The 26,740-nt window shown below is 44.9% G+C and overlaps 1 protein-coding gene across 1 annotated transcript in view; it reads left to right on the forward strand.

The window, feature by feature from the left end:
• The first annotated feature begins 629 nt into the window (after positions 1-629).
• The window catches only part of ADAMTS16 (ADAM metallopeptidase with thrombospondin type 1 motif 16), an 84,729-nt gene continuing 58,618 nt past the window's right edge, over positions 630-26,740 (forward strand). Inside the window, exons 1-8 of the mRNA XM_035101543.2 lie at positions 630-1,022; positions 1,339-1,435; positions 8,315-8,640; positions 18,370-18,646; positions 20,127-20,326; positions 22,196-22,279; positions 24,823-24,982; positions 26,290-26,395. Coding sequence (XP_034957434.2) covers positions 963-1,022; positions 1,339-1,435; positions 8,315-8,640; positions 18,370-18,646; positions 20,127-20,326; positions 22,196-22,279; positions 24,823-24,982; positions 26,290-26,395 — 1,310 coding nt within the window. The 5' untranslated portion in view covers positions 630-962. The remainder of the gene's footprint in view (positions 1,023-1,338; positions 1,436-8,314; positions 8,641-18,369; positions 18,647-20,126; positions 20,327-22,195; positions 22,280-24,822; positions 24,983-26,289; positions 26,396-26,740) is intronic.

Consider the following 26,740-nt stretch of genomic DNA (forward strand, 5'->3'; position numbering starts at 1 on the left):
CCCAGGAAACACTATCAAAGCATTCTTGACATATGCCTGTCAAGCCTCTGCTTAAAGACCTCCAAAGAAGGAGACTCCACCACACTCCTTGGTAGCAAATTCCACTGCCGAACAGCTCTTACTGTCAGGAAGTTCTTTCTAATGTAACCTATTGTTTTCCATATACAGTACAGTACTGTATTGCAAAGTTAAACCCTGGCAGCAAAGCTGATCTCTCCAGGGAAAATGGGCATGGAATAATCCCTGGTTCCCTATGCTCGCTCGCTCGCTCTCTCTCTCTCTCTCTCTCTCTCTCTCTCTCTCACACTCACACACACACACACACACACACACACACACACACACCCTCTCTTACGCTCCCTTGTCTGCATAATTTGACCGGCCCCCGCCCCTCTTGCTCCGCGGGGACAAAGGCAAAGTCGGCGAGCTTGCGCGCAAAGTCCCACGCCCCTCCTCTCTCTCCTTAGCGGAGAGGCGTCCTTCGCCTCTGCGTGGGAGGAGTAGGGGGGCGGCAACAGCAGGTGCTGGGCGGGACAGAGAGAGCTGCCCCCTCGGCAGAAGCCGGCCGGCTGCCCCCTCCCCGCCCTGCCCAAAGGAGGCTGCCGCCGCCGCCGCCCCCGGAGCGCAGCTGGGGCGCCTGGCCATGGAGAAGCGCACCTGGCGCGCCGCGCAGCCCCGACCTGTCCCCTCCTGCCTCGCCAGCGCAGCCTGCCGCCCCCGCCGCTCCTCTCGACGAGGCACCTTTTAGCCGCTGGGCGTCCTCCTCCCGCAGCAGCCAAGTGAATGAGGGCTCCGCTCATTCCTGCCATGCCTGCGCTTTAGGCTGCCGCTCCGGGGCATGCAGCTCTCTGCCACCCTGGCAGCGCGCTCCGCTTCCCTCTCCAAAACAGGAGCCAGGCGCACGGCGTCCGGGCTGCTCCGTCGCTAGGGGTGGTTTGCGGAGCTCCGCTTGGCGGGAGAGGATGCCGTCCAGCAGCCTGGCGGGCCTGTGGCTCTGGCTGCTCTTGGAAGCGCAGCTCAAGGTAGGTTCTCCCAGAACAGCTGTGCGAAAGCCTCCTCTCTTTTTTCTCTCTTACAAATTGCAGTAAAACCAATATTTGCCAATATTCGGTCATCTCCAAGGCAGGACCATCCCAAATACAGTATTTTAAAAATGCTGATTGCATTAAGAAGGACTTTGCAATATAGAGAGTCCATAAAGATATTCTGCTCCTTCTCAACTTTCTCCCTTTGCCTATATTTCTTAAATCTTTGTATATTTCCAACCAGAAGGGTGGGTTATAAATAATAGAATAATTATTGTTGTTATTATTATTGCCACCCCCTTCCCTTTTCCAGGGTGCACCTGTGACATGTGCAGGTCAAGCAGCCGCTGCCAGCCCAGATCTCCCTCCCTCTTTGCACTCTGAGTTGTTGGAGTTCACAGACAACAGTGGTAAGTGAGCAGAGTAGATCCTATATTGTATTAACCCTTGTGATTGGTTGTATTATGACAATAGCCTGTAAGGGCTATTGACTGGTGTCTAATGGAAATGATCTCTTTGGCTTCCTTTATAATTCTCTGCATATGCTCAGGAGCTCTTCTGAAACGGGGCTTTTAAAGCCCGGTGCCTGTTTACTCAGACATCAATGAGTTTCCATGTATTCAGGGAGACTTGCTTTCAAATAAGGGTGCATAGAATTGCAGTCACATGGTGAAATCCTGTGCATGCCTCCCGGGAAGTAAGCTCCATTGAGTTCAATGGGACCTGTGTCTTGGTAGGTGTGCATAGGGTTTGTATCTTTAATATGCTGTTTTATTTGGAGTGGTTGAGTGAGGTTCTGCCCATATTAATAGGATTAATAACGCATGCACCTGGGATCATGAAGTGTTTTGAAATAGGTGTTGCTAATGTTTAGATTCTGTGGCTGTTTTAGGCTACATGTCCAATGCAGGTCTACTGAGATGCAAGCCCCACTGGGCCCAATAGGGCTTTCTTCCAATTACAGCTTAATTCCAAAAACACACTTACGACTGGGCTGTAAACAAAACCTGCTGCTTTCTAGAAATGAATAGTGAAATCTCTCTGATTAATATGTTGATATCTGGAATAGCAGAGATTGTGAGACATGGGCCGTCCTTGATGTATTGCCTTTGATCGGCGTTAATGGATTTCCACAGGCACATAAATGTATATGCTATTTTAGCGTGGCTTTCTTAAATTAAACTGTTATATTTGTAACTGGCTTTCTTCCCGTCTGGAGTGGCTGCTGCCCTGCAACATAAGACCTAAGAATAATAACTTAATGGGTGAGGAAATCACATCCACACACATTCAAGCTAATGAGTAACTGTTGCCACCCTCAGTGAGGTCTTACTACATGGTGATAGGAGCCCGGAAGGAATGGTCTGCCCACTTGCTGAGTTGATTCACTCAGAATGGAGCCTCATTAACAATCCAAATATTGTGGGATGCAGAATCTGCCCCCTTTCCCCACAATTGTGAGCGGAGGAAGTTCAGCCTTTATTTTATTATTAAAAGGTAAAGTTAAGGTAAAGGCGCCCCTGACATCAGATCCAGTTGTGTCCGACTCTGGGGTTGCGGCGCTCATCTCGCTCTATAGGCCGAGGGAGCCGGCGTTTGTCTGCAGACAGCTTCCAGGTCATGTGGCCAGCATGACAAAGCTGCTTCTGGCAAACCAGAGCAGCGCACGGAAACGCCGTTTACCTTCCCGCCGAAGCGGTCCCTATTTATCTACTTGCACTTTGATGTGCTTTCGAACTGCTAGGTGGGCAGGAGCTGGGGCCAAACAATGGGAGCTCACCCCGTTGCAGGGATTCGAACCGCCAACCTTCTGATCAGCAAGCCCTAGACTCTGTGGTTTAACCCACAGCGCCACCTGGGTCCCATTTTATTATTATTAGGCTTATAAAACTTCCAGATGCAAAATAAGATAAGATAATCTTCATTGTCATTGCCCCCCTGCAGGAACGAAATTTCTCTGCTGCTCCATCCACTCAGATAAGGCACGCCACCTAAATTTTAAATATCAATTAAAACATCAATTAAACGATACAATACAAAATGACAAGTAAAAATAAGATAAGATGACTTCAAAGTCCAGACTTTCCATTTAAGGCCGAAATTTCTCTAGAGAAGAAACTTTTCTTGAGACGGCTTGTTCTTTCCTTCATTGTTCTGTATCTCCGTCCCGATGGCAGGAGCTCGAAGAGCCGGTGACCAGGATGCGATGGATCCCTTGATATGTCTAGTGCTTTCCTGTGGCACCTGGTGATATAGATTTCATAGAATCATAGAGTTGGAAGAGACCACAAGGGCCATCCAGTCCAACCCCCTGCCAAGCAGGAAACACTATCAAAGCATTCTTGACATATGCCTGTCAAGCCTCTGCTTAAAGACCTCCAAAGAAGGAGACTCCACCACTCCTTGGTAGCAAATTCCACTGCCAAACAGCTCTTACTGTCAGGAAGTTCTTCCTAACGTTTAGGTGGAATCTTCTTTCTTGTAGTTTGAATCCATTGCTCCGTGTCCGCTTCTCTTGAGTGATTTGTTCTAAGGTGAAGAGTGAGCAGCCAATAATGCTCTCCGCTGTTTTAATAATTCTGCACAACCCTATCCTATCCTGGGAATAACCCTACTGGAACCATCCTGTTCTGTATTAGTGTCAGAAAGCAACATGATTAAAGCACAATCGTTTTTAACTACTCACCTGGTTGCCATAGGTGATTAGGAAGGTCACCCAGGTGAGCGAGCAGGCTGTGTGAAGATGCGTGGAGTGTTTGTCCCTTCCTCTGACAAGTCACCTATGTTTCTGGTCAGGGGGTGGGGGCACACTTCATAGAAACCCAGCAAGATCACAACAGAGGTGTGCAGTGCTTGACCCCCGCCCCCTTTCAGCATCTCAGTTTGTTAACTATGCTGGGAGGCTTCCTCTTCCGCCCCCCTGCCCCCATGCACCATGGTGGAGTCATGCAGGCTCCCAGGGAAGGCACAGATTGCCTCTACCATTCTCTGGCAGCCTCGTGGATTTCCATACTGCATGATGCTCACAAAGCAAAGGCCATTGCCTCCCATCCAGCAGAGACACCAAAAAAGGACCAGCAGCAGATGAAAAGAACTGCCAGACTGGTGTCTTTTGACATGGAGCAAGTGGGCCTTGTGCATGCCTAACATGGAATCATAGAATTTGATGGGGGTCACAAGGCTCATCTAGTCCAACCCCCTGCAATGCATGAATCTTTTTGCCCAACGTGGGGCTCGAACCCATGACCCTGAGATTTAGAGTCTCAGGCTCAACCGACTGAGCTATCTGGATCGGGGTGTTAATCGGACACTTGAGCTTATTCACACGCACCATGCTTCTGTTTATATTCATACACTGACAGCACAACCCTTTGTCTATGTCAGTCCCACTGAGTTGAATGGGACCTACCCCCAGGTAAATATAGTTGGTTCACAGCAAAGGGGCTCTATTACCAGCCAACTAAGCTTCTTCTTTTCCAAAAAAAATTATTCATACACAACATAAACAAATAAAAACATACTACAACAGAATAAATACTAACAAATAAACAATATAATACAACAAAAACAATACTAAATTTTCTTACTTATCCATCTCTTAACATTGTAGGGTGACTTCCCCAGATACCCCCTTTCTGCGGTTTGCTATAAGTCATCTTTAGTAATTTCTAAATCATATTTTTACCACATTGAATATCTTATCTTTACCTCATTTCTTGCTTTATCTATTTAAATCATTTATATAATTTTTTCTTACTCACTAATCACTACTTCTACCCCTACAGCCTAAAACAACTTCCAGATATAGTCCATAATATCAAATATTGCAATATTTCTTTAAATAAATTTTAAATTTTGTCCAGTCTTCTTCCACCGACTCTTCTTCCTGGTCACGCAGTCTCCTGGTCAGCTCGGCCAGTTCCATAAAGTCCATCATCTTCATTTGCCATTCTTCCACAGTTGGTAATTCTTGGCTATCAAAATTCTTGCTCATATTGTGGCATACAGAAAGAAAATAACATCCTTTTGGGGAATTTCTTCCCCTACTATTCCAAGTAAAAAAGGCTTCTGGTTTTTTAGCAAATGTGTTTTTCAACACCTTTTCCAATTCATTATAAATCTTTTCCCAGAAGTCTTTTACTTTAGGGCACATCCACCACATATGGTAAAAGGTTCCTTCTACATCTTTACATTCCCAGCATTTATTATCATGTGTATGATAAATTTTTGCTAATTTTACCAGTGTTAAATACCATCTGTACATCATTTTCATTGTGTTTTCTCTCAATGTATTACATACTGTAAATTTAATACCTTTTTTCCACATAGAAACATAGAATCATAGAGTTGGAAGAGACCACAAGGGCCATCCTGTCCAACCCCCTGCCAAGCAGGAAACACCATCAAAACATTCCTGACAGATGACTGTCAAGCCTCCTCTTAAAGACCTCCAAAGAAGGAGACTCCACCACGCTCCTTGGCAGCAAATTCCACTGCCGAACAGCTCTTACTCTCAGGAAGTTCTTCCTAATGTTTAGGTGGAATCTTCTTTCTTGTAGCTTGAATCCATTGCTCCATGTCCGCTTCTCTGGAGCAGCAGAAAACAACCTTTCACCCTCTTCTATATGACATCTTTTTATATATTTGAACATGGCTATCATATCACCCCTTAACCTTCTCTTCTCCAAGCCATTCCTCATAAGGCATCGTTTCCAGGCCTTTGACCATTTTGGTTGCCCTCCTCTGGACACGTTCCAGCTTGTCAGTATCCTTCTTGAACTGTGGTGCCCAGAACTGGACACACTATTCCAGGTGAGGTCTGACCAGAGCAGAATACAGTGGTACTATTACTTCCCTTGATCTAGATGCTATACTCCTATTGATGCAGCCCAGAATTGCATTGGCTTTTTTAGCTGCTGCATCACACTGTGGACTCATGTCATGTTTGTGGTCTACCAAGACTCCTAGATCCTTTTCACATGTACTGCTCTCAAGCCAGGTGTCACCCATCCTTTATTTGTGCCTTTCATTTTCATTTTTCCCCAAGTGTAGCACTTTACATTTCTCCCTGTTAAAATTCATCTTGTTTGCTTTGGCCCAGTTGTCTAATCTGTTACGGTCATTTTGAAGTGTGATCCTGTACTCTGGGGTATTAGCCACCCCTCCCAATTTGGTGTCATCTGCAAATTTGCTCAGGATGCCCTCAAGCCCATCATCCAAGTTATTGATAAAGATGTTGAATAAGACTGGGCTCAAGAAAGAACCCTGTGGCACCCCACTAGTCACTTCTCTCCAGGATGAGGAGGAGCCATTGATGAGCACCCTTTGGGTTCGGTCAGTCAGCCGAATCAGCCCTTTGGGTTCGGTCAGTCAGCCAAATCCACTGAATGGTAGCATTGTCTAGCCCGCATTTTACCAGCTTCTTTACAAGAATATCACGGGACACAACCTCTCCCAATCCTCCATTATAATGTTGTGCCCCACATCCTTAGCCCATTCAATCATTACAGATTTCACCTGTTCATCTTTCGTGTGCCACCAGCCTCCTAAGCGTCTAGGCTGGATGCATGAGAATCAAACCCTCTTCTTGCAATCTCAGCAACCGGCGAGGAGGCAGGGCGCTTGCCATCTAGCCCACTGCCACCACCAAACACTCCAAACAAGCAGGTCTTTTTTTGGAAAATGTTGCAGGGCTGTGACTTTTGAGAGCCAATTTACAAGTCTGTATTAAAAGAAGTTGTGCTTGTGGAGATAAGAAGGGAAACGCCAGGGGGTGCTGAATAGTGAACCTTAATAGCCTGAAACATTCAGTGAAGGTCTCCCTGGAATTCAAGTGGAACTTTCTCGTTAAGTTTATCGGGACTTTTATTTGAGACGCTCTCAAGATAGCATTTGGGGAAACCGCTTTCCTTTGTAGATTGGGACTAGATGGATTAAACACATGGCTTCTGGCAAAGATGGAGCCGCCGTGTGTATAATTCTCCCCTTCCCCTTTATTGCGTCTAGTAAGGATTATCTGGGCCCTAAACACAAGATTACTCACATCCTCACTGCTATTGGAATAAGTTATGTGTTATCATCTACCCTTGAGATGCAGTGTAAATGCTAGGTCCGTAATCGCTAGGAAAATGCATCTGCTTTAAAAAAAAAATTGTGATAATGGATTAATGAATCATAGAATTGTAGAGTTGGAAGGGACCCCAAGGGTCATATAGTCCAAGCTCCTGCTATGCAGGAATGCAAAAAGGCTGTGTCCACAAAACTCCCATTTACTGCAGGGGTGGGACACTGGATCCAGCCCACAACCCCGTGGGCCAGTTTTGACAGGTCCACCTGTCAATCACTTGATGTCACAGTGAAATCAAACCACTCCAGTCTTAAGAAATCCCTGCGTGAACCCAAAGCAATGCCTACCAAAAGTAGTGGGAGGACTTTCATTTGAAAAAGTCTCAAACTACAAGAAAGAAGCTTCCACCTAAACACTAGGAAGAACTTCCTGACAGTAAGAGCTGTTCAACAGTGGAATTTGCTGCCAAGGAGTGTGGTGGAGTCTCCTTCTTTGGAGGTTTTAAGCAGAGGCTTGACAGCCATCTGTCAGGAAAGCTTTGATGGTGTTTCTTGCTTGGCAGGGGGTTGGACTGGATGGCCCTTGTGGTCTCTTCCAACTCTATGATTCTATGATTCACTGCAAGCAAAGGATGAGCAGCTGATTGTAAAGCACTCTGCATTCCTAATGAGCAGCTCTCTAGTGGAGCCAGACCCAGCAGCACTGTCAGGGCAGTCAGCAAGACTCCTTGCAAAGAAACCACCTTCCTATTGTTCCTTTGGAGTGACATCCTTACCTGCCCCTAACATGTGACACATGTGATGTCAGGTGTGGAGGCAGCTGGTCATGGTTTGGAGGGGATGGCCTTAAGGGCCAAATTTGGACTCATGGTGCATTTAATGAAACCTATTGATCAGAGGTTTTCCCACCCCTGATTTGAGATCTCTCTTGCCCCTTCTGCACTCTCCATTTAAATCAGCAACATACCCACAGTCAAGCCTCACCTCAGAGAATCCTAACTGTAGTTTGTTGTGGGTGCTGAGAGTTCCTAGGAGACCCCTGTTTCCTTTCATAGAGCTACCCAGGGCGATTTAACAATCAAGCCCTCCTCCCAGGGGACATTTTCAGTAGCCAGGTTGCAACAGGAAATCTGTGCGTACAAATGCATGCAAACACTTGCATTTGCACCTGCCGCCGTCCATGCTGGCGAAAGTTCTGACTTCTCTCCATTGGCTGCTTACAGAATATGTTATTGTGACAGCATATGAAGTAGACCGAAATGGGGATTATGTAAGTCATGGAGTTGCACACCATGAAAGGAGGAAGAGAGAAGCATCAGAGGGAGAAACTGACTCGCTGCACCTCCATTTCCATGGATTTGGCCACGACTTCCAGCTTGACCTTAAGACTTCAGATTTTCTCGTGGCGCCTGGATTTACAATACAGACCCTGGGCAAGGGGAGAACCAAGTCAATACACACCTACCCAGCAGAAGACTTTTGCTTTTATCAAGGTGTCTTGCGGTTGCACAAAAACTCGTCTGTAGCACTTTCAACATGCGGAGGCTTGGTAAGTAAAGATGCAACAAGTTGAGGGGGGAAATTAAATGCAAAATGTCGTAGCTATTGCAATGAAATTCAGGATGGATGTGCAGGCAAAACATCTGTGGAAGCTTCAAAAGGAGGAGACTTTGTGTTGTTGTTGTTTTAAAATATGTTTTTATCTATGAAACATTTTACAAGGAGAATGTACCGGCAAACATACATTTTACTGCCACATGTATTGCATAGGTATGTGGTTGAGTGTGTGAGAAATATAGATACATAAAACAAACGTATCAGCACATATAATATTATGCATAATTTTGCAAAAGCTATAATTCCACCCACCCACCCACCTCTATTCACGGGGAGCGTTTATTGTAAGAATGTCAGAGCGCAGCTCCCAGTGGACAATATGTAGTGCCTCATCACAAGCCTGGATTTGCGTAATGCCAGGGTCATGAAAGGGAGCAAAAGTGAAGGCAGGTTTTAAAATGGCAGTGGCCATAGAACTGGAGCAAGGAGGGAGAACCACTAAGAGGGTGAAAATTGGGATTTTAAACAGTAGGTTTTGAGTAGAGCGAGCAGGGAGTGGCACTGAGGCAGGGATGTGGCAATTTAAAACAAGGTTTGAGAACAGTGAAAGGGGAATTTGGAAAACTTGTTCATTTCTGTATTGTACCTACCTCTGCTACAGTGGTCCCTCGACTTACGAATTACTCGACATCCGTAGGTTTCGACTTACATACGGGACAAATGGCTGCACGCTTACGAATTTTTCTACATCCGAACGGAAACCGTTGGCGACTTTAAATGCGGGGGTTTTTTTACTTACAAATTTTTACATGCGGTTTTTTTGGCTTACAGTGGTGCCTCGCTAGACGAATTTAATTCGTTCCATGGGTCTTTTCTTATAACGAAAAATTCGTCTAGTGAATCCCATAGGAATGCACTGGAATTTTTTTGAATTTTTTCCCCCCATAGGAACGCATTAATTGAATTTCAATGCATTCCTATGGGAAACCGCGATTCGCTAGACGAATTTTTCATAAAACGAATTCGTCTAGCGAGGCAACCTCCGCTCGAAAAATCCTTTCGTTAAGCAGAAATTTTGTTAAGCAGGGCATTCATTAAGCGAGGCACCACTGTACAAATTTTTCCGAATTTTTTTTCCTATGGGAAACCGCGTTTCGACTTCCAAACTTTTCGACCTACGAATGTGCATTCGGAACGGATTAAGTTCATAAGTTGAGGGACCACTGTAGTTCTTTTCGTTGAAACAGGTGCTTAAAAAAACACAGCTCCCCAGTAGCCTTCCATCCCTGCTTCGCTCAAACCTCTGCTGTTGTTTAAAACTGCCATTTTCTTCTCAGTATCTTTCCATCTCTGCTTCATTCATTCTGCCATTGTGAGCTGCATTCAGCCTGGTGTGTCACAAGTTGTGCAAACGTGGTATATGCAGGTACATCGAAACAGGTAATCCAGGAAGCCATTATTGGTTGTGGCTCCCTTTGTCTTCAGGCAGTTTTAAACACATGCTTGCTGCTCCATCGTGTTGGAAGTGCCCCTTAGAGTAGGGTATTGGCTAAGGGTAGAAATCAGTGTTACACCATGATGAACATTTTATTTGTGCAAGCATTTCAGCTTAGCAGACAGAACAACCCCCTTCCCCCCCCCATACACTGTTCTGGGTGTTTTCCACATGGGGGAAAGCCCCATTACTTAAGCAAAAGTCCTTGCATATGCCTTGTTGGGTGAATCCCACCCTACGTGGGATGAATATCTGTACATACACACTGGAAGTTCAGTGAAGCTGGCATTAATTTTCTGCAGAGATGATTTCACTGAATATATTTTGCTGCTGAATAATTTGATGTTCATCAAGAGTGCCAGGGATGATGTTATCTTCTCTTGTTTGACCTAAAGGCGCATCTCCACCCAAAGGCGGTTTCTGTAACTTCATAAAACTATTTTTGCACTCAGAGATGTTCAGGTTTTAGCTGAAAACTTACTGAAGTGCTGCTCTTAGTCAGATCCTATTACATGCCCTCTATCACATGTTGACATGAATACACATGTGGAGAATTGCTGTTGGTCAGAGTTCTAAGTCAGGTGGACTGTTTACCTGACTCTTTTATAAGGCAGTTCCTTATGGTTCGTTCACACATGCAAATCATCAAAACCTGTGACAGTGTCATGTGGGAATCAGCCCTTGGTCCTATCTTAAAGGAGATAATTCATTTTGCAAAGCTTGCATGAAAGCCTGCCGACATCATGTTGGGATGTGCAGTCGTGGAGGTAACCATCAAATAATTTGGTTGGTACGACCAAAGTATCTCCACGTACTCATGGACAAAGTTTGTTTGTCAGCCACTGCTTTCCAGTCACTGGGAGCTGCAAAACAGTCAGCAGAAACAGTCAACTCTTGCTTGAGTTGAGTACATAAGACTGAATTACTAAGAGGGATTTGAAGGTAAAGGTACCCCTGACTGTTAGGTTCAGTCGCAGACAACTCTGGGGTTGCAGCGCTCATCTCGCTCTATAGGCCGCCATTTATTTTCTCGCTGGGGCAGTACCTATTTATCTACTTGCAGTTTGACGTGCTTTCGAACTGCTAGGTTGGCAGGAGCTGGGACCAAGCAATGGGAGCTCACCCTGTTGCAGGGATTCGAACCACCGCTGACCTTCTGATTGACAAGCCCTAGGGTCTGTGGTTTACACAGCGCCACCCGTGTCCACATGGTTTTAGGGATGTGCAAACATCCCTTCATTTACTTTGAAGGAGCTTCCTCAAAGGGATCCTTTGTGAAGCTCTAACTGAGCAAATGCAAAACCTTCCAGGTGACACTTGGCCTGCCCCTGTGCTTGACATGTTAAAAACCCAGGCTGAAGACGTTCCTCTTTGTCCAGGCACTAGGATCATGAACCGCATTGCATTCAGAGTGTGGCCCTGTAGATATTTCTCACTGCTGTTTTAACTAGCTAAATTAACTAGCTAAATAAATAAAACAGCCATGGCCACTGGAACTCCTGCTTGTTGTCTCTGCCACCTTCCCCCACTCCCCAGCCAAGCCAGGGCCGGCTCTAAGGCAAGCCTGGGTGGCGCAGGGCCGCCAGGGGGGCACCGCGCCGCTGCGCCCGCTGCAGCGGCGCGGTGCCTGCCAGACAGCCGTGGTGAGAAACAGGGCAGGGGGGCGCCGGAGCGATCATCGCACCACGGAGCCAGGGCGCCCAATATGCTTAACACGGCCCTGAGCCAAGCTATCCTCCCAACTTTGGGTAGAAGAAGGGGGCCCCATTGATGACAGAGGTTGTCTCAGCTCCCCTGCAGCGCTTCCTTTCCCACCAAAGAGTGCACTCAGACTACACATCACAGCATCCCTGGTGGGAAGATGATGCTATTCCTGTCTATTTCCACCAGCCCAGTCTTCATCTGCTGTAACTGATATGAACAGCATCGCTTTCCCTTAGGGACGATGTGACATGTATTCTCCGTGCTCTCCTCAGTGGGAAAGTAAAGCTCTGCCCAAGAGCTGGATCCAGTGTTAATTTCTGCTGCGCTCACAGCCACTCCTGTCTCCTTCCACCCTGAGGTAAGTTTGGAGCATCCTTGGGTGGCAGCCGATGGGGAAGCAGTGGCTGCAGAAAGAGCGGAGGCCACTGGTTTTGTGGGTCAAGCAATCCTTGAGAAGGATACTGCTTGACCTCTGCCACCTCATGAGTAGACCTCTGGACACCCCTTGAGACTCAGCTGCTGTAACAGCAGAGGCAAGATCCTGGTGGATGCAAGCAATTCTTCTCCACAAAATGTTTTGTGAACAAGTCACAGTGAGCTGCTGTTGGTTCTGGGCCAGACTGTCAAAGACTCTGCACAATGAGGATGCAATGGAGGCAGCAAAGTTTGTCTTCTTTGCTGCCTTTCCTGCCACTAGGTTGATGAGCTTCTCCTACTTGGAGTAATAAGACTGTTCCCTATGATGGCACAGCCATATGTGCAAGCCATTGCTTGATACTTGAGTCAACACATTTTGCACCATAAGAGAAAAAATGAACAGCAGCACTAGTACAGTAACACCTTCCAAAAATTACCAAGTATGAATCAAGCTTGCAAATTACAAATCGCACAGAGGGGGGGAAAATATTGCATCGAAAAGTTGGGAAATTAATGGTTAGCAATGAAGGCTGCTCTCTTTTTGAATTTATTTGGATCTTCTCTAGCACTGAGCAAAACACACACTTGCTTGATGTATTCAGCACTTAGCATTTGGACCTCTAAGAAGCAGTAATTATATACTGTTGTGTAGTTTATTATGTTCATGAACCACTCCAGTGACCAGGTGGCTATGGCATCCGCCTTTATGCCCAACTCCCCAAACTATAACCTATCTTTTTTTTATCTTGCATATCTGGGTTAATTTGCTTCCAACAGTCATTCGTGATTTTCTCTCATCTTGCTGCGATTAAGGATGAGCTGAACCCTTTGGTTCCACTCTGAAAAGCTTGGACGAAACCAGTAGTAAATTCGTTCCAATTCACTCAAACTTACCTTTTGCCCCACACTCCTGGGCACAGGTCTGTGCTGGGTTTTTTCACCCCAGAGCTTTCCCCACAAAGAGGATTGGCAGGATTATTGTAATAACCTGCAGTTTTATAAGAGTACAGTCATACCTCGGTTTAAGTACGCTTTGGTTTGAGTACTTTCAGTTTAAGTACTCTGTGAACTCGTCTGGAACGGATTAATCCACTTTCCATTACGTTCAATGGGAAAGTTTGCTTCAGGTTAAGGACAGACTTCCAGAACCAATTGTGTACTTAAACCGAGGTACCACTGTATATATTTAAAGTAGATGAGCAAATTAAGTTAATTGAGATATGCAGAAATACCTTTTAAAATAAATTTAAGGAACCTCAGAAAGAGAGGAAAGGAAGTCAAGTTTTGAAATGTTAAAATGATTGTAAAGTTATTGAAATGTATAAAACTGAAAATCATAAATAAAAATAAATATCTATAAGAACTTTCCCCACAAAAACCCGCTTTTTAAAGCTGAAGTGCAACAAATGGCAAGTCGAGTTTTCTGTGAATTGCCATTTGCTCCAATTCAGCAGTGAAGAGCAGGTTTTGGCAAGGAAGCCTGGGGGAGGGGGAGAGAGAGAGAGCACTCAGACACAAAGCTTTAAAGCATCGACTGTGCCTGGAAAGTGTATAAGCCCTTGTCATGAGTACAGGTATGTCTGCAGCTACTCATTTGCGTGTTCAGACCCAGAGACCTCCCCCCTAAATAAACACACATTTGACTCAAATTTTAGTTTTGGTTTTTGGCAGAATTTAGGCCACAACTTTATTGATTGCAGAAAAGTGAGTGGTTGCATAGGCTCTGGTTCAACTAGCTCCCTACACCCTTGCAGGTAGCGCTGAACCAGAGCTCCATCATAGGTCAGCCAAGGGTGAACACCTGAGGTAGGTAGAAAGCCCCGGAACAGACTCTGTTCACTCCCCAGATGCTCCCCTGGATTCAGGCATGGGCACAACCCCCTCTCGGGGGTTGACCAAACCAATTTGAGCCCCTGGATTCCTTTAATGGAATAGCCTTCACATAGGGATGGCGAGACCGTTCTCCCATCCCTATCACCTGAACCAGTGCCTATCCGCAACCTTACAAGTTGTGACGATTTCCTAGGCGGCAGGCGAAACCCAAATGGCAAGAGCCAATCAGCCAAGTGGGGAAAATTCCCAGCGACAGATGACACACGATGGCATAGCAAGGTCAATCGCAAAATGGCTGAAAAGTAGGGAGAGGTGGGCGGGTGTTCCGATGCACGAGCCGAAAGAGGAAGCTCTGGGTCATGTGCATAGGTATATATAGGTCCCTCGATCCATTTAGACTGGACCCCATTGCCCAGATTAAACCCAGCAACAAGGGACCTACCAATAGGGTGTTGTGGCTATCCAATATACCCACCCACAACCAGGAGGCCAGTCTCCAGGTCTCACCGCGACCTATGCCCTCTTTTAGGGAGGACACGATCTGCTGGGTCATTTCCAGGACCACTGGGAATGTAGGAAGCCCTGTGCCCATTCTCAAAATTGTTCCAGATGAAATATGGGTTTCAGGCCCAAATACCAGTTGTTTATTCCTGATTTAATCTCCCCCCCCCCCAAGATATGAAACTTCCTACTTTTACCCTGTTTTCCTCCATGCTACCATGCTCTGGGAAGTTTTTGGGGAAAAAACACTAGTAAGTCCAGCACGCTGCAATCCTTTGCGTGGTGTTTTGTAAGTTGATATGACAACACAATAACACATAGGAGGTGTTCCTTCAGAGGTAGCCTTTGGAGACCCAGAGATCTACTACATGCTTGACCCAGAGGGCAAATGAGCCCTTGGCCTTATAGTAGGAAATATAAAATCATAGTGGTGGGAAAGGCTCTTAGCTCACCCAGCCTCTGGCTTTGCCAAATTAGAATTGTTTCCTTTGGTAGGATTTCTAGGGCTGTGACGAATTCCATTTTAGAATCTCTGAACGAATTGGTTGCTACAGTTTCCCTGCTGCTTAATATTAAATGCAAAGGCGCCAGGTCGCCCCCAAGATGGAGGGGGCCCTGCGCGCATTGCATGCATGTGACGTTACTCATGTCGCACATGGTGTGTGTGGCATTTGGAGGAGGTGGAGCATTCTAGAGGAGCTGCCCACTGAAGCTGGGACACGTGACACATAATGCATGTGACATCATGAACATGTGACTCGTGCCAGGCCCCTGCAACATTGAGAGGACCTGGCCCCCTTCCAACAAATATTGAGGGGGCCAAAGACACTTCGGCCCAGAGCTGCCAAGTGTCCCGTATTCCTCGGGAAACCCCCGTTTTTCTAGCTGTTCCCAGCCGAAAAAACGGATTTTTTTGTTTTCCCCCGGTTTATTCTGGTGTGGCGGCCATTTTGGAACTGGGCGGAGCATGCTCAGAAGCGACTTTTGATGCTGCTTTGCCCAGTTCCAAAATGGCTGCAGCGCGACTTCTGGGGCGGCGGCCATTTTGGAACAGGGCAGAGCAGCATCAAAAGTAGCTTCTGAGCATGCTCCGCCCAGTTCCAAAATGGCGACAGCGCTACTTCCGGTCCAGTCCCTTATTTCTCAGGCCAGAACTTGGCAGCTATGCTTCGGTCCCCTAGAGTTGGCACACCTGATTAAATGGACTGGTGCATCATACTGTTAGGAAGTGGTGTTGTTTTTTGGCATTCTTTAAAAATAAATAAATGAGTAAATGCTATCTCTCTTAGGACAGAACTTACATGGAGCAACAACAGCCTTGCATTCAATGTTGGCTTCTTCCAAGCAAGTAATATACAGGCATCCCCCCCGTTTACGTGGGGGTTACACTCTGGGCCCCTGCACGTATAAGAGAAGTTGCATCAAGTGAGGAGCACCCCACTTTAATACATAGCTGTCAAGTTCTCCCCTTTTTAAAGGGAAATTCCCTTATGCTGAATAGGCTTCCTCGCGAGAAAAGGGAAAACTTGACAGCTATGCTTTAATAGGGAGGGTGTGGGGGAAGGAGAGAAAGAGAGAGAGAGATGCTCATGTACCAAGCTGTCCTTTGATCAGGGCCACTGCCCGGCATGGCTTCCCTCGCTCACTTCTGGGCAGCAGCCCCAAGTGAAGGAAGGCTAATCTATTTATTTCTTTATTTTGTGGTGACCTGCGTAAATGCAGTTGCACACAAGTGGGATGTGTGTAAGTGTGTGTGTGTGTGTGCCTGTACTACAATTTATCCCCATGACCACATTGTCCTGCTAAGTTTCTTCTACACACCTCCATACATTTCAAGATTTTTCCGGTGAAAATAGGGGCATCCCATTCCATAATGATAATTTTACTATTTATGCCCCACACATCTTACTGGGTTGCCCCAGCCACTCTGGACAGCTTCCAACATATATAAAACATTGTTGTTGTTGCCAGGAGGTGATGGGACCAGTGGCCATGATCTTAGTTTTTTTTGATGTTGAGCTTCAGACCATATTTTGCGCTCTCCTCTTTCACCCTCATTAAAAGGTTCTTTAATTCCTTCTCACTTTCTGCCATCAAGGTTGTGTCATCTGCATATCTGAGGTTGTTGATATTTCTTCCGGCAATCTTAATTCCGGTTTGGGATTCATCTAGTCCAGCCTTTCGCATGATGAATTCTGCATATAAGTTAAATAAGCAGAGAGACAATATACAACCTTGTCGTACTCCTTTCCCAATTTTGAACCAGTCAGTTGTTCCATATCCAGTTCTAACTGTGGCTTCTTGTCCCACATAGAGATTTCTCAGGAGACAGATGAGGTGATCAGGTACTCCCATGTCTTTAAGAACTTGCCATAGTTTGCTGTGGTCGACACAGTCAAAGGCTTTTGCATAGTCAATGAAGCAGAAGTTGACGTTTTTCTGGAACTCTCTAGCTTTCTCCATAATCCAGCGCATGTTTGCTATTTGGTCTCTGGTTCCTCTGCCCCTTCGAAATCCAGCTTGCACTTCTGGGAGTTCTCGGTCCACATACTGCTGAAGTATGTTTTATATAAAACATTAAAAACATTAAACATTTTATTTAAAAAAATCCCTATACAGGATTGCCTTCAAACGGCTTGGGGGGTCAGATAACTCAATACCCTCCAACATTTCTACCAATGAAAATAGAGACGTCCTAAGGAAAAGTGGGACATTCTGGGATCAAATCTGGAAGGCCTCTCTAAATCAGGGACGTCCCTGGAAAATAGGGACGCTTGGAGGGTCTGCACCTCCCCTCCATATATATAATGCCTCCGTCACACAATTCCGGAGCAAGAAACGTCATTCAGATACAATAACATGTCATTAAGGACAGCTATTGTAATAAATATGACTATATCAGCCAACCACCTGCTAGGTGAACCCCACATGATGATGTGCAAATGTGCAGAACCAAATTTAAGATGGGAAAAATGAGTAAGTCAGAGAAACTGAAATGGGCAAATTCACCCAATATATTACACCCAACCCTAGTTGGATTTGGGGCGGGGGGAAGGGAGTGACCGCCTGCTGTTGTGGGATGCCACCACCACTAAATAGACAGTGGGCAGGAGGGAGATGAGCCTACTTCATAAGGGGTTTGGGAGCACTTTCACGCCCTCACCAAAAAAAAAAAAAATCAAGCCAGAAGTTTGCTTTACCAAATTTTCAGCTCAGCACTAAACAATTCCCATAGTTAGCCCTAAAAATGGGGGGGGGGTGAATGTTTGCACAACAGGGGAAGAAGGAGATGAGTCTGTGGGTACTCCATGTCTCCCACAACATTATGTTTACTCCAGGCTAATGTCCCCACTTAACTAAGATTTGAGAATCAATCCCAAAGGCTGTTTCCAATTTCTGGTTTACAAAAAAAAAAACCAACCCTCCAGTATTGCTAACCTCAATTAGCATTGGTGTATATGTAATGTTAAGATTAATTAAATTATTATTAAAATTCAGAAGGAAATTTGGAAGAGAGGGGAGAGGGTGGATTTGCTTCGGAGAAAGAATTCTGCATCTCCCTAGACTGATTTTTTAGTTTTCAGATCCTGAGTTGTAGGGAGCCAGTGTTAAGTTTTCCAAAGACCTCTGTTGTGTAAAAAACCTGCTGTACAAATTAAGATTTGTTTAGGAGCTCAGTGTGGGAAAGAAAAATATCTAAAAGGAAGGAGTATCTTCTGAAGGACAATCTGAAGCCATGCTCTCTTTTTTAATTGTGTTTTGTCTTTCTAGTCTGGCTTGATAAGGACGCAGGAAGCTGATTACTTGCTGAAACCACTACCTCCAAATATTGCACTTAAACACAACTTCTCTGCTCCTCACGGCCACCGCCCTCATGTACTGTATAAGAGATCTACTGAGCCTCAACTGGCATTTGATAATGAGGTAACTGTGAATGATGAGAGGCAAAGGGAAGTGGATGTTCACAATCATGTTTTTCAAGAGACCCACCATCATCGCAATTCTGAGCGGCGGCAAAAACGGCACTTTTGTGGGAGGCGCAAGAAATGTATGTAAGGACACAGTTCCCCCCACCTGAGTTAATTCCACTGTCTGTGTAGCTGTTGTTAAGATTGTTCATTTGCAGTTCACTTGTTTCTTTCCGGTAAACAAATACCTTCACAAGTAAGAGGTAGGAAGTGAACACTTTGAACCCAAGTGTTGGATGTTGGTGTTGCATGTCTGCCTCAACCAGCAGTCACCTCTGATCACTCCTGTAGCCCAGGCCAGCCTGTTGCCATGTTCTGGTTTCACTTCTGACTTCTTCTTTTTTTGTTCCTAAAGTTAGCACACAAAAGACTGGTACTGAGCTTTAGCACGGTGTTTGTTCCCTAACTGTGTGAGTGGTGATTTGGATGAACATATCACTGTCTTCTTTGTTCTGTCCTTCAACTTTTAGTAAGGTCTTTCAAAACGGTTACATTTAGTTAGGTGCGAATCAAAATATTTGCCAGTATCTTCCTAAACTTCTTTGGCACAATTCAGCCAAAGTAAAGTATGCATTAAGTCTCATTGTTTTTTATTTTTTAAGGTAAGCTGCTTAGAGATTTGTTTTACTGTATATTAAACAGTATATTTTTTAATAAATACATTTATTTAAACAGGAGAGGTGTAGGTGTGTACTTAATGGACCAGTTTGAAATCAATAGGACTTAAAAAGTAAATGTTTTTGTACAATTTTGAAAAGTTAGTGGCACAGCAGCCTCTGGCAACGTTGCCTAAGCTAATATAGGTTTGGTACTAACATTTACTGGAGTCAGGTGAGGAGAACCTTTCGCCCTCTAACTGTTGCTGAACGACAAGCTTGGCCAATGGTCAGAGATGATGGAAGTTGTAGTTCAACAACATCTGGAGGGCCAAAGGTTCCCTGCACCTGAGTGAAGCAGTGTGGTTCCTGTCTCCATCCTATATTTCCGCAGTGTATATGGGAAACCAAACAGGAATTATTAATAAAGTTCTTTACAGTGTGCTTGAAACACTAGATGGGAAAGAAAGGGATGTTAAGAACCTTAGTGGTGTTAAGTTGCTTAAAAATATCAGTAAACTCCACTGCGCTCTGGAAAGGTATCAAATGCTTGCCACAGGTTCTTGACCCTTCCCAGGGCTATGGGTCTCTGAGATCTTAACACAAGGCTTTCATTGCTACGTGAGATCCATTAACTTGTGCGTAGCTATGCTGTGGCCGTCAAGATGATGCTGGATTTCCTTTGGTCCCCGCCAGCATGGCGAATAGTTTTGGGATATTGTAGCCCACCTACATCTAGAGTACCATAGCTTAGCTACCTCTGCTTTAACTGGAGACACTAAGGTGCTCTTCTGCCTTAAAAATGGATGGCATGCTCTGCTATAATTCTTTCCCACTACATGGGAGTTACTTTTCGGGAGGCTACTATAATCCTGTTCACATGTGTAGCTCTTTGATTTGACGTTACTCTGTGAAAAACACAGCTTTGGTTTTACTTGGACGCCTCCTGTCTTGCTTCTTCCAGATATGCCCCAGCCTCCAGATGGAGACACTTATATCCTGCCAGATGAATATGGATATCTACTGCGAAGCAAACGATCTCTTATGAAGGCTCAGAAGAGCAAAGAGCTGAATGTTGAGACCTTGGTGGTGGTTGACAAAAAGATGATGCAAAACCACGGCCATGACAATATTACTACGTACGTCCTGACTATACTCAATATGGTATGATATAGTCCTTTTTCTTGAGACACGTTGGGTGATGGATACAGATTCAAAATTAATATTGTCACTTCATAAGGATGTTCAGCCACTAGTTTGTACTCTCCTCACTCCTCCAGATACTTTCTGGAGTGAGACTGAGAGCATCCCCACCCCTTACAGCAACTTAAGAACGCTGCTTGAAACACAGAGGGGGGGGGAACGACCTCACTGTGTTTCAAGCTGCTAAAGTGTTCCTAGCCTGAATGCTTTGTGGCATGTCTGATTTAGTTAATCTTTAGTTTTCCTGAGAGTGGAGCGATGAGATCTGTGCAACATGGAAGTAAAAGTTAATGGACCACAAATGTCGCCCTTGTTGCACATTGTTTTGTGCCCTGCAACCCTGAAATCACTTACCAATTTTGCAGGAGGGAGGTTACTCTGATGCGTATTGTATAGGTTTCTTTCTCCTTTAAAGTACGGGTAGGATCTGGCAAAAATTGGGCACGTTTAAGACTCATTGATTGCAGCGAAAGTGTTGGGCATGTCTTTTGGGGCCAGCTCATTTATAGAAGCAAGCTTAGGCAGCTACATGGGCTGCCAAACTCCTAGGGGTACCACCTCCCTTAGCTGTGTAAATGTCTTGGAGAAAGAGCAACAGCCTCTAGTTGGAGGAGGCTGACAATCCATGCATCCAGGGAACAAGACCAAGAGCTTTCTGATCACTATCAGGGTGTGGGCATCCAGGATGTAGGCGTAGTTGTAAAAAGGAGGAAGTGGCAGACATTATAAATGGAAACAAGAAAATAATGGCCCCAGGCCACCCTTGACCATTAATGTGCCTTTTTGTTCTGTTGCTCAGGGAGCAATCTTGTGCATAACTCCCCCTTTGAAATCAGTAGGGGTTAAGTATATGGCTTTGGTTAAATTACATTGCATTTTTTTAAAAAAGCCAAAAAAGAATTGCAACAATCTGTTGTTACGTGTAACAACAACAACAAAACGAGTCCCCTGGCACATTAAAGGTAAACATATTGGGGCATAAACATTGATAGGCCAGATACATAAGCAAAGTTACAAGAGTAATGATTTCATATATATATATTTACATATATATATAATATATAAAAATAATTTATATACAGTGGTGCCTCGCTAGACGAATTCAATTCGTTCCACGGGTCTATTCTTATAACGAAAAATTCATCTAGCGAATCCCATAGGAATGCATTGAATTTTTTTGAATTTTTTTTTGCCCATAGGAACGCATTAATTGAATTTCAATGCATTCCTATGGGAAACCGTGATTCGCTAGACGAATTTTTCGTAAAACGAATTTGTCTAGCGAGGCAACCTCCACTAGAAGAATCCTTTCTTTAACCGAAAATTTCGTCTTACAGGGCGTTCGTTAAGCGAGGCACCACTGTATAAATATATAAATGCATTGTTTAAGGGGCACATTTTCAAGCACTTTTCCATAAGCAGGAAACAGCAGTTTCTGTATGAAACCAATAGATTGTATTCTAGCCCCAATTCTGAAATATGAGAGGCCCCTCAGTGTTGGCATCCCACCAGCTCCTGAAGACATACCGTACCTGTTTAGGCAAGCAGTTCCCTGAAGAGAGCTTCTGGTTTTGGTGTCTTAACTGTTTTAAGTGTTAAACCTTTTAAATTTTTGCCTTATTATAAATTTTAATTAAGCATGTTTTAATGCCCAACGGATTTGTCATTGTATATTTTGATTACGTATTGATTTTATAGTTATAAACTGCTTAGGCACCATTTTGGCATATAAGCGGTATATAAATCAAATGATAAAGAATTAATTTTTTCACAGCAGATGCTGGTACTGCATTAGCTTCACCGGCTTTCATTTTTGGTATTTCCTCTTAGGTTTCCGCTTTGTTCAGAGATGGAACCATTGGAGGAAATATCAATATCGCAGTTGTTGGCTTGATACTTTTGGAAGAAGAACAGGTAACCGGGAATATTGCACCGTTTTCTTTGAAGCTGAATAATCAAACATCGTTTTACTATTAGAGGGCCCCCATTCATTATTGTCAAAGTTCAATCTGTCAGACTTATGACAGAAATTTTTTCGCAAGAGTGAAACAACTAAACTCTGGCTGGTGGGAGCCGTGGCTTAAGCCGCCATGACGCCATCTTCCACCAACCCTCTCCTTTTCAAGCACAGATTTCCGTGTTTCCCCCATGGCTGAGAGTTGTGCCAACTCCATGCCCAGTTCTAATCAGGGGTTGGTTTTTAGTGATCATTGTTAACTGGCTCAATTCTAAGCAACCCATGCTTAGTGTGGACCGTGGTTAACCATGATGTCACCAGAACCCATACCGGTGGTTAGAGATAGATAATAATAATAGTAATAATAATAATAATAATAATAATAATAATGTATTATTTATACCCCGCCCATCTGGCTCGGTTTCCCCAGCCACTCTGGGCAGCTTCCAACCGAATATTAAAAACAGTACAGCATCAAACATTAAAAAACCTCCCTAAACAGGGCCGCCTTCAGTTGTCTTCTAAAAGTAGAATAATTGCTTATTGCCTTGACATCTGCTGGGAGGGCATTCCACAGGGTGGGTGCCACTACCGAGAAGGCCCTCTGTCTGGGTAAATGTTGTGTGTAAGAATGAAGGTTCAATATGAACTCTCAGCTTACTCCCAGTCCCCAACCATGTGTGCCTAACTCCACTAAACACACTTTGATTTGGAGCACACTTCAAAAATGACCACTTAAGGAAGCACTTGAAACCCAATACTGTACTTGGAGATACAGAACCCTGGATCGTTCCTACATTGAGCCCCGCAAGAACAGTTCCCGATCCTCACTATTCCAGCTGTTACAACTGTGTCGACAGGGACATGAAAGCCTACTCTCCCTTCATTTACTTGCCTCTTTCCTTTTTTTGTTTTTGAGTTGTGCAGTAGAACGCTCTACTAGCAATGTAATGCTTCATTTTATGTGCTGAGCGATCAGGACTCCTTAAGTGACAGGTTAATTACATTGAATGTTTAGCTTTTCGTGCTTGGACCACGTCCAACATGAAAAGGGTAAGGAGAGTAATCTTTTGATCTTACACCTGTGATATAATTTTCCTTTACATCTTATGCTTAAAAATTGCTGCTCTGTAATTGTAAATCTGTTGCTTACTGCCCCTCTGCTTAACAATTCTTTCTTTTGCAGCAAAGGGAGTTAAAGGAACAGTTAGTACCTGTTAATTTTATAAGGGCAGCTTTTAGTTAGTTACAGCATAATTCTAACCATGCCTACTCAGAAGTAAATTATGTTAAATTCAAATGGAGTTTACTTCTTGGTCAGTAGAGGTTATGTGAACACTTTGGACCCAATCCTGTCCATTGGCCCCATCCAGAGTCCAATCAGGATCTGCTGGTTTTCTTTACTTTTATCCTTTCTTCCTGTTATTATGTCATATAACAGATTTTGTAAAAAGGAGGTAGAAATATTGGACAAACATATTAATACCTTCAGATACAATATTATGATTTATTTTAAATGATTTTTACAACCTGTTTCTGATATTTTGGAACCCGTGTTCCTCTCCCTTGCTGTTTTTTTTCCCTAAGGAGGAACCTAGAGTTGAGATTCATACTATCATCCAGTGCTTATGTTTAATGATGACATACAATATATTTCAGATTTGGATACCACAGTTCATATAGCATATACAGTCGTACCTTGGTTTTCAAACAGCTTAGTTCCTGAACGTTTTGGCTCCCGAACGCCACAAACCCGGAAGTGACTTTTCCGGTTTGCGAGTTATTTTTGGAAGCCAAACGTCCGACGGGGCTTCTGCAGCTTCCTATTGGCTGCAGGAGCTTCCTGCAGCCAATCAGAAGCTGTGCTTTGGTTTCCGAATGTTTTGGAAGTCGAACGGACTTCCGGAATGGATTCCATTCGACTTCCAGGGTACAACTGAAGAACGCTGATCGACAGGTCAGAGCAAATGGCCATTTGGGAAAAAGCCAAATTGCGGTTTGCTCTGATTGAGAGATAAAAAAGCAGTGTCTGCCCAGGGTGTGCACACATGCCGGGCAGGGTACAGAGGGTGAACGGAGCCTGCCCCACCAGCCCTTGCCACTGGAGCCAAGTGGGGCCACACTGTGCCGCCTGCCAGCCCACAAAGGAAGAAGCTCAGCTGGCTGACGCAGCCCTTGGCGGGCAAACCCCCCTGACGCCCGCAGAGAGGAGTGCTGGGCCAGACTAGGCCACACTGGGGCTGCCCCTTGCCCGCCTCCCTTCCTCTGTGTCTGCTCACCGTCTGTGCAAGGAGAGAGCAAGCTCTGGCCGAGCGGCCATTCAGCGAGGGGGCCAGGGACATGGCGGTAAGGCCAAGCCAGGCTCCGAGACTGTGTCTTTCCCTTTAAACACCTGCTTGTTTTTATCAACTTGCCCACAGCTACAAAACGGAATCTCATTCCCAGTTCTCATTTTAACTCCCGCGGTGGACTTTTTCTTCTGTTTGACTCTTCCGTTCAGCCGGGGCTCGTGATCAATCACCACGCTGACCATACCCTGAGTAGTTTTTGTCAGTGGCAGTCTGGGCTGATGGGGAAGGATGGGAGCCGCCACGACCATGCAATTTTGCTTACCGGCCTAGATATATGTTCCTGGAAGAACGAGCCATGTGATACCTTAGGTGAGTCCTTGCTGGCAACCTCCTGTGATCCTCACTGCCGAAGCATTAACCCCTGCTCCTAAAAGTCCTCGGCAAAATCAAGGTGGTGCTAAATACCTAAAATCCGGTGTCCAGCTTGACACTTAACTGGGTAAACACATATTGGCCCTATTATTTCACAACTGGCTGGCATGATTACCCTCTAGAAACTGAAGGGTCCCAGACCCTATCTTGCCCTCTAAGAATTGCTACCCACCATGCCCCACAAATGCCAACAGTGGTGGAATAGTTGCAAACTAATGGGCATCTGTCCTAGGGACCCAGGTGGCACTGTGGTTAAACCACTGAGCCTAGGGCTTGCTGATCAGAAGGTCGGCGGTTCGAATCCTTGTGACGGGGTGAGCTCCCGTTGCTTGGTCCCAGCTCCTGCCAACCTAGCAGTTCAAAAGCACGTCAAAATGCAAGTAGATAAATAGGAACCGCTACAGCGGGAAGGTAAACGGCGTTTCCATGTGCTGCTCTGGTTTGCCAGAAGCAGCTTTGTCATGCTGGCCACATGACCTGGAAGCTATACGCCGGCTCCCTTGGCCAATAATGCGAGATGAGCGCGCAACCCCAGAGTCGGTCACGACGGGACCTAATGGTCAGGGGTCCCTTTACCTTTACCTTTAATGGGCATCTGTAGGAATAGAATTTGAGGGTTAGTGTTGAACAGGGATCTTCTGTCCCGTCCCGTCCCCCCGGTCGTCGTCGTCCCCCCCCCCCCGTATTCCTGGAGCTTTTTGGAGAACGATGGAATATATAAATAAATAAATTGGGGTTCCGCAGTCCAAAACCATACCGGCTCACAGTGTATACCCATTTGATTCCTCAGGGCAGGACATCGGTGTGATAAATGCTGGAATGAAACACAACCATCACAAGCTATCAGATGTTTGTCATGGGTTTTTGCAATATTCAGGTGATGGGGGAAGAGATGCCTCTGTTTTGTTATCCAGTGTAATAGCTCTGTCAATACCTCTGGTCAGGAATTAGTGGTGTGCTCAGGGTGTGTGGGGTGGGTGTGAGAGAGAGCAGGGATCCAGTTGTGCACTGAAATACATAAAAGCAGAGAAAGCAGTTCCTTTCTCATTCATATCACAACACGGAGATGTGTGACGCTGGCAGCGACAGTCTACTTTGCAAAGCCCAAGTATTACATATGCATTTTGAAGCCAACAGACCAAGTTCTTTTGGATTTTCTTTTTCGGTATTTGTTAAACTACCATTCACAAAGAAGTGTTTCCTAATGAATGCTGTTTTCCCTCCCTTTACATTTAATTTACCAGGATTTGCTCCAATAAATGGAATGTGCAGTAAATATCGCAGCTGCACAGTTAATGAAGATACTGGTCTTGGCCTGGCCTTTACTATTGCTCATGAGTCTGGACACAAGTAAGTTTCGTATGCATGTATTTCGAAAGAGATACTAGATGCTTGTTTGTTTGTTTGTTTGTTTGTTATTTTGCAGCATCCTTTCTAACAAGTGAAGTAGAAATTTGTTGTGCTTCAGTTAAATATCAGGTGACAAGCCAAATGACTGTTTGTGCTACCGTAACTATGGTTAGAATTCAAACTGTGATATGATCTTCCAAACAAACATATCGTAATTTAGGTCTGCTTGTTTGCCTTCGTTTTTCATCTGCTCAGCGTTTCAGAGTTCAGATTCTATGGCTTTGGGGGCTGGAACAATGGCTGTGACTATCGTTCTATGTGAAGCATCGTATTGGGTAAAAGTAT

The sequence above is a fragment of the Zootoca vivipara genome, chromosome 8 (assembly GCF_963506605.1).
Source record: "Zootoca vivipara chromosome 8, rZooViv1.1, whole genome shotgun sequence".
Lineage (NCBI taxonomy): Eukaryota > Metazoa > Chordata > Lepidosauria > Squamata > Lacertidae > Zootoca > Zootoca vivipara.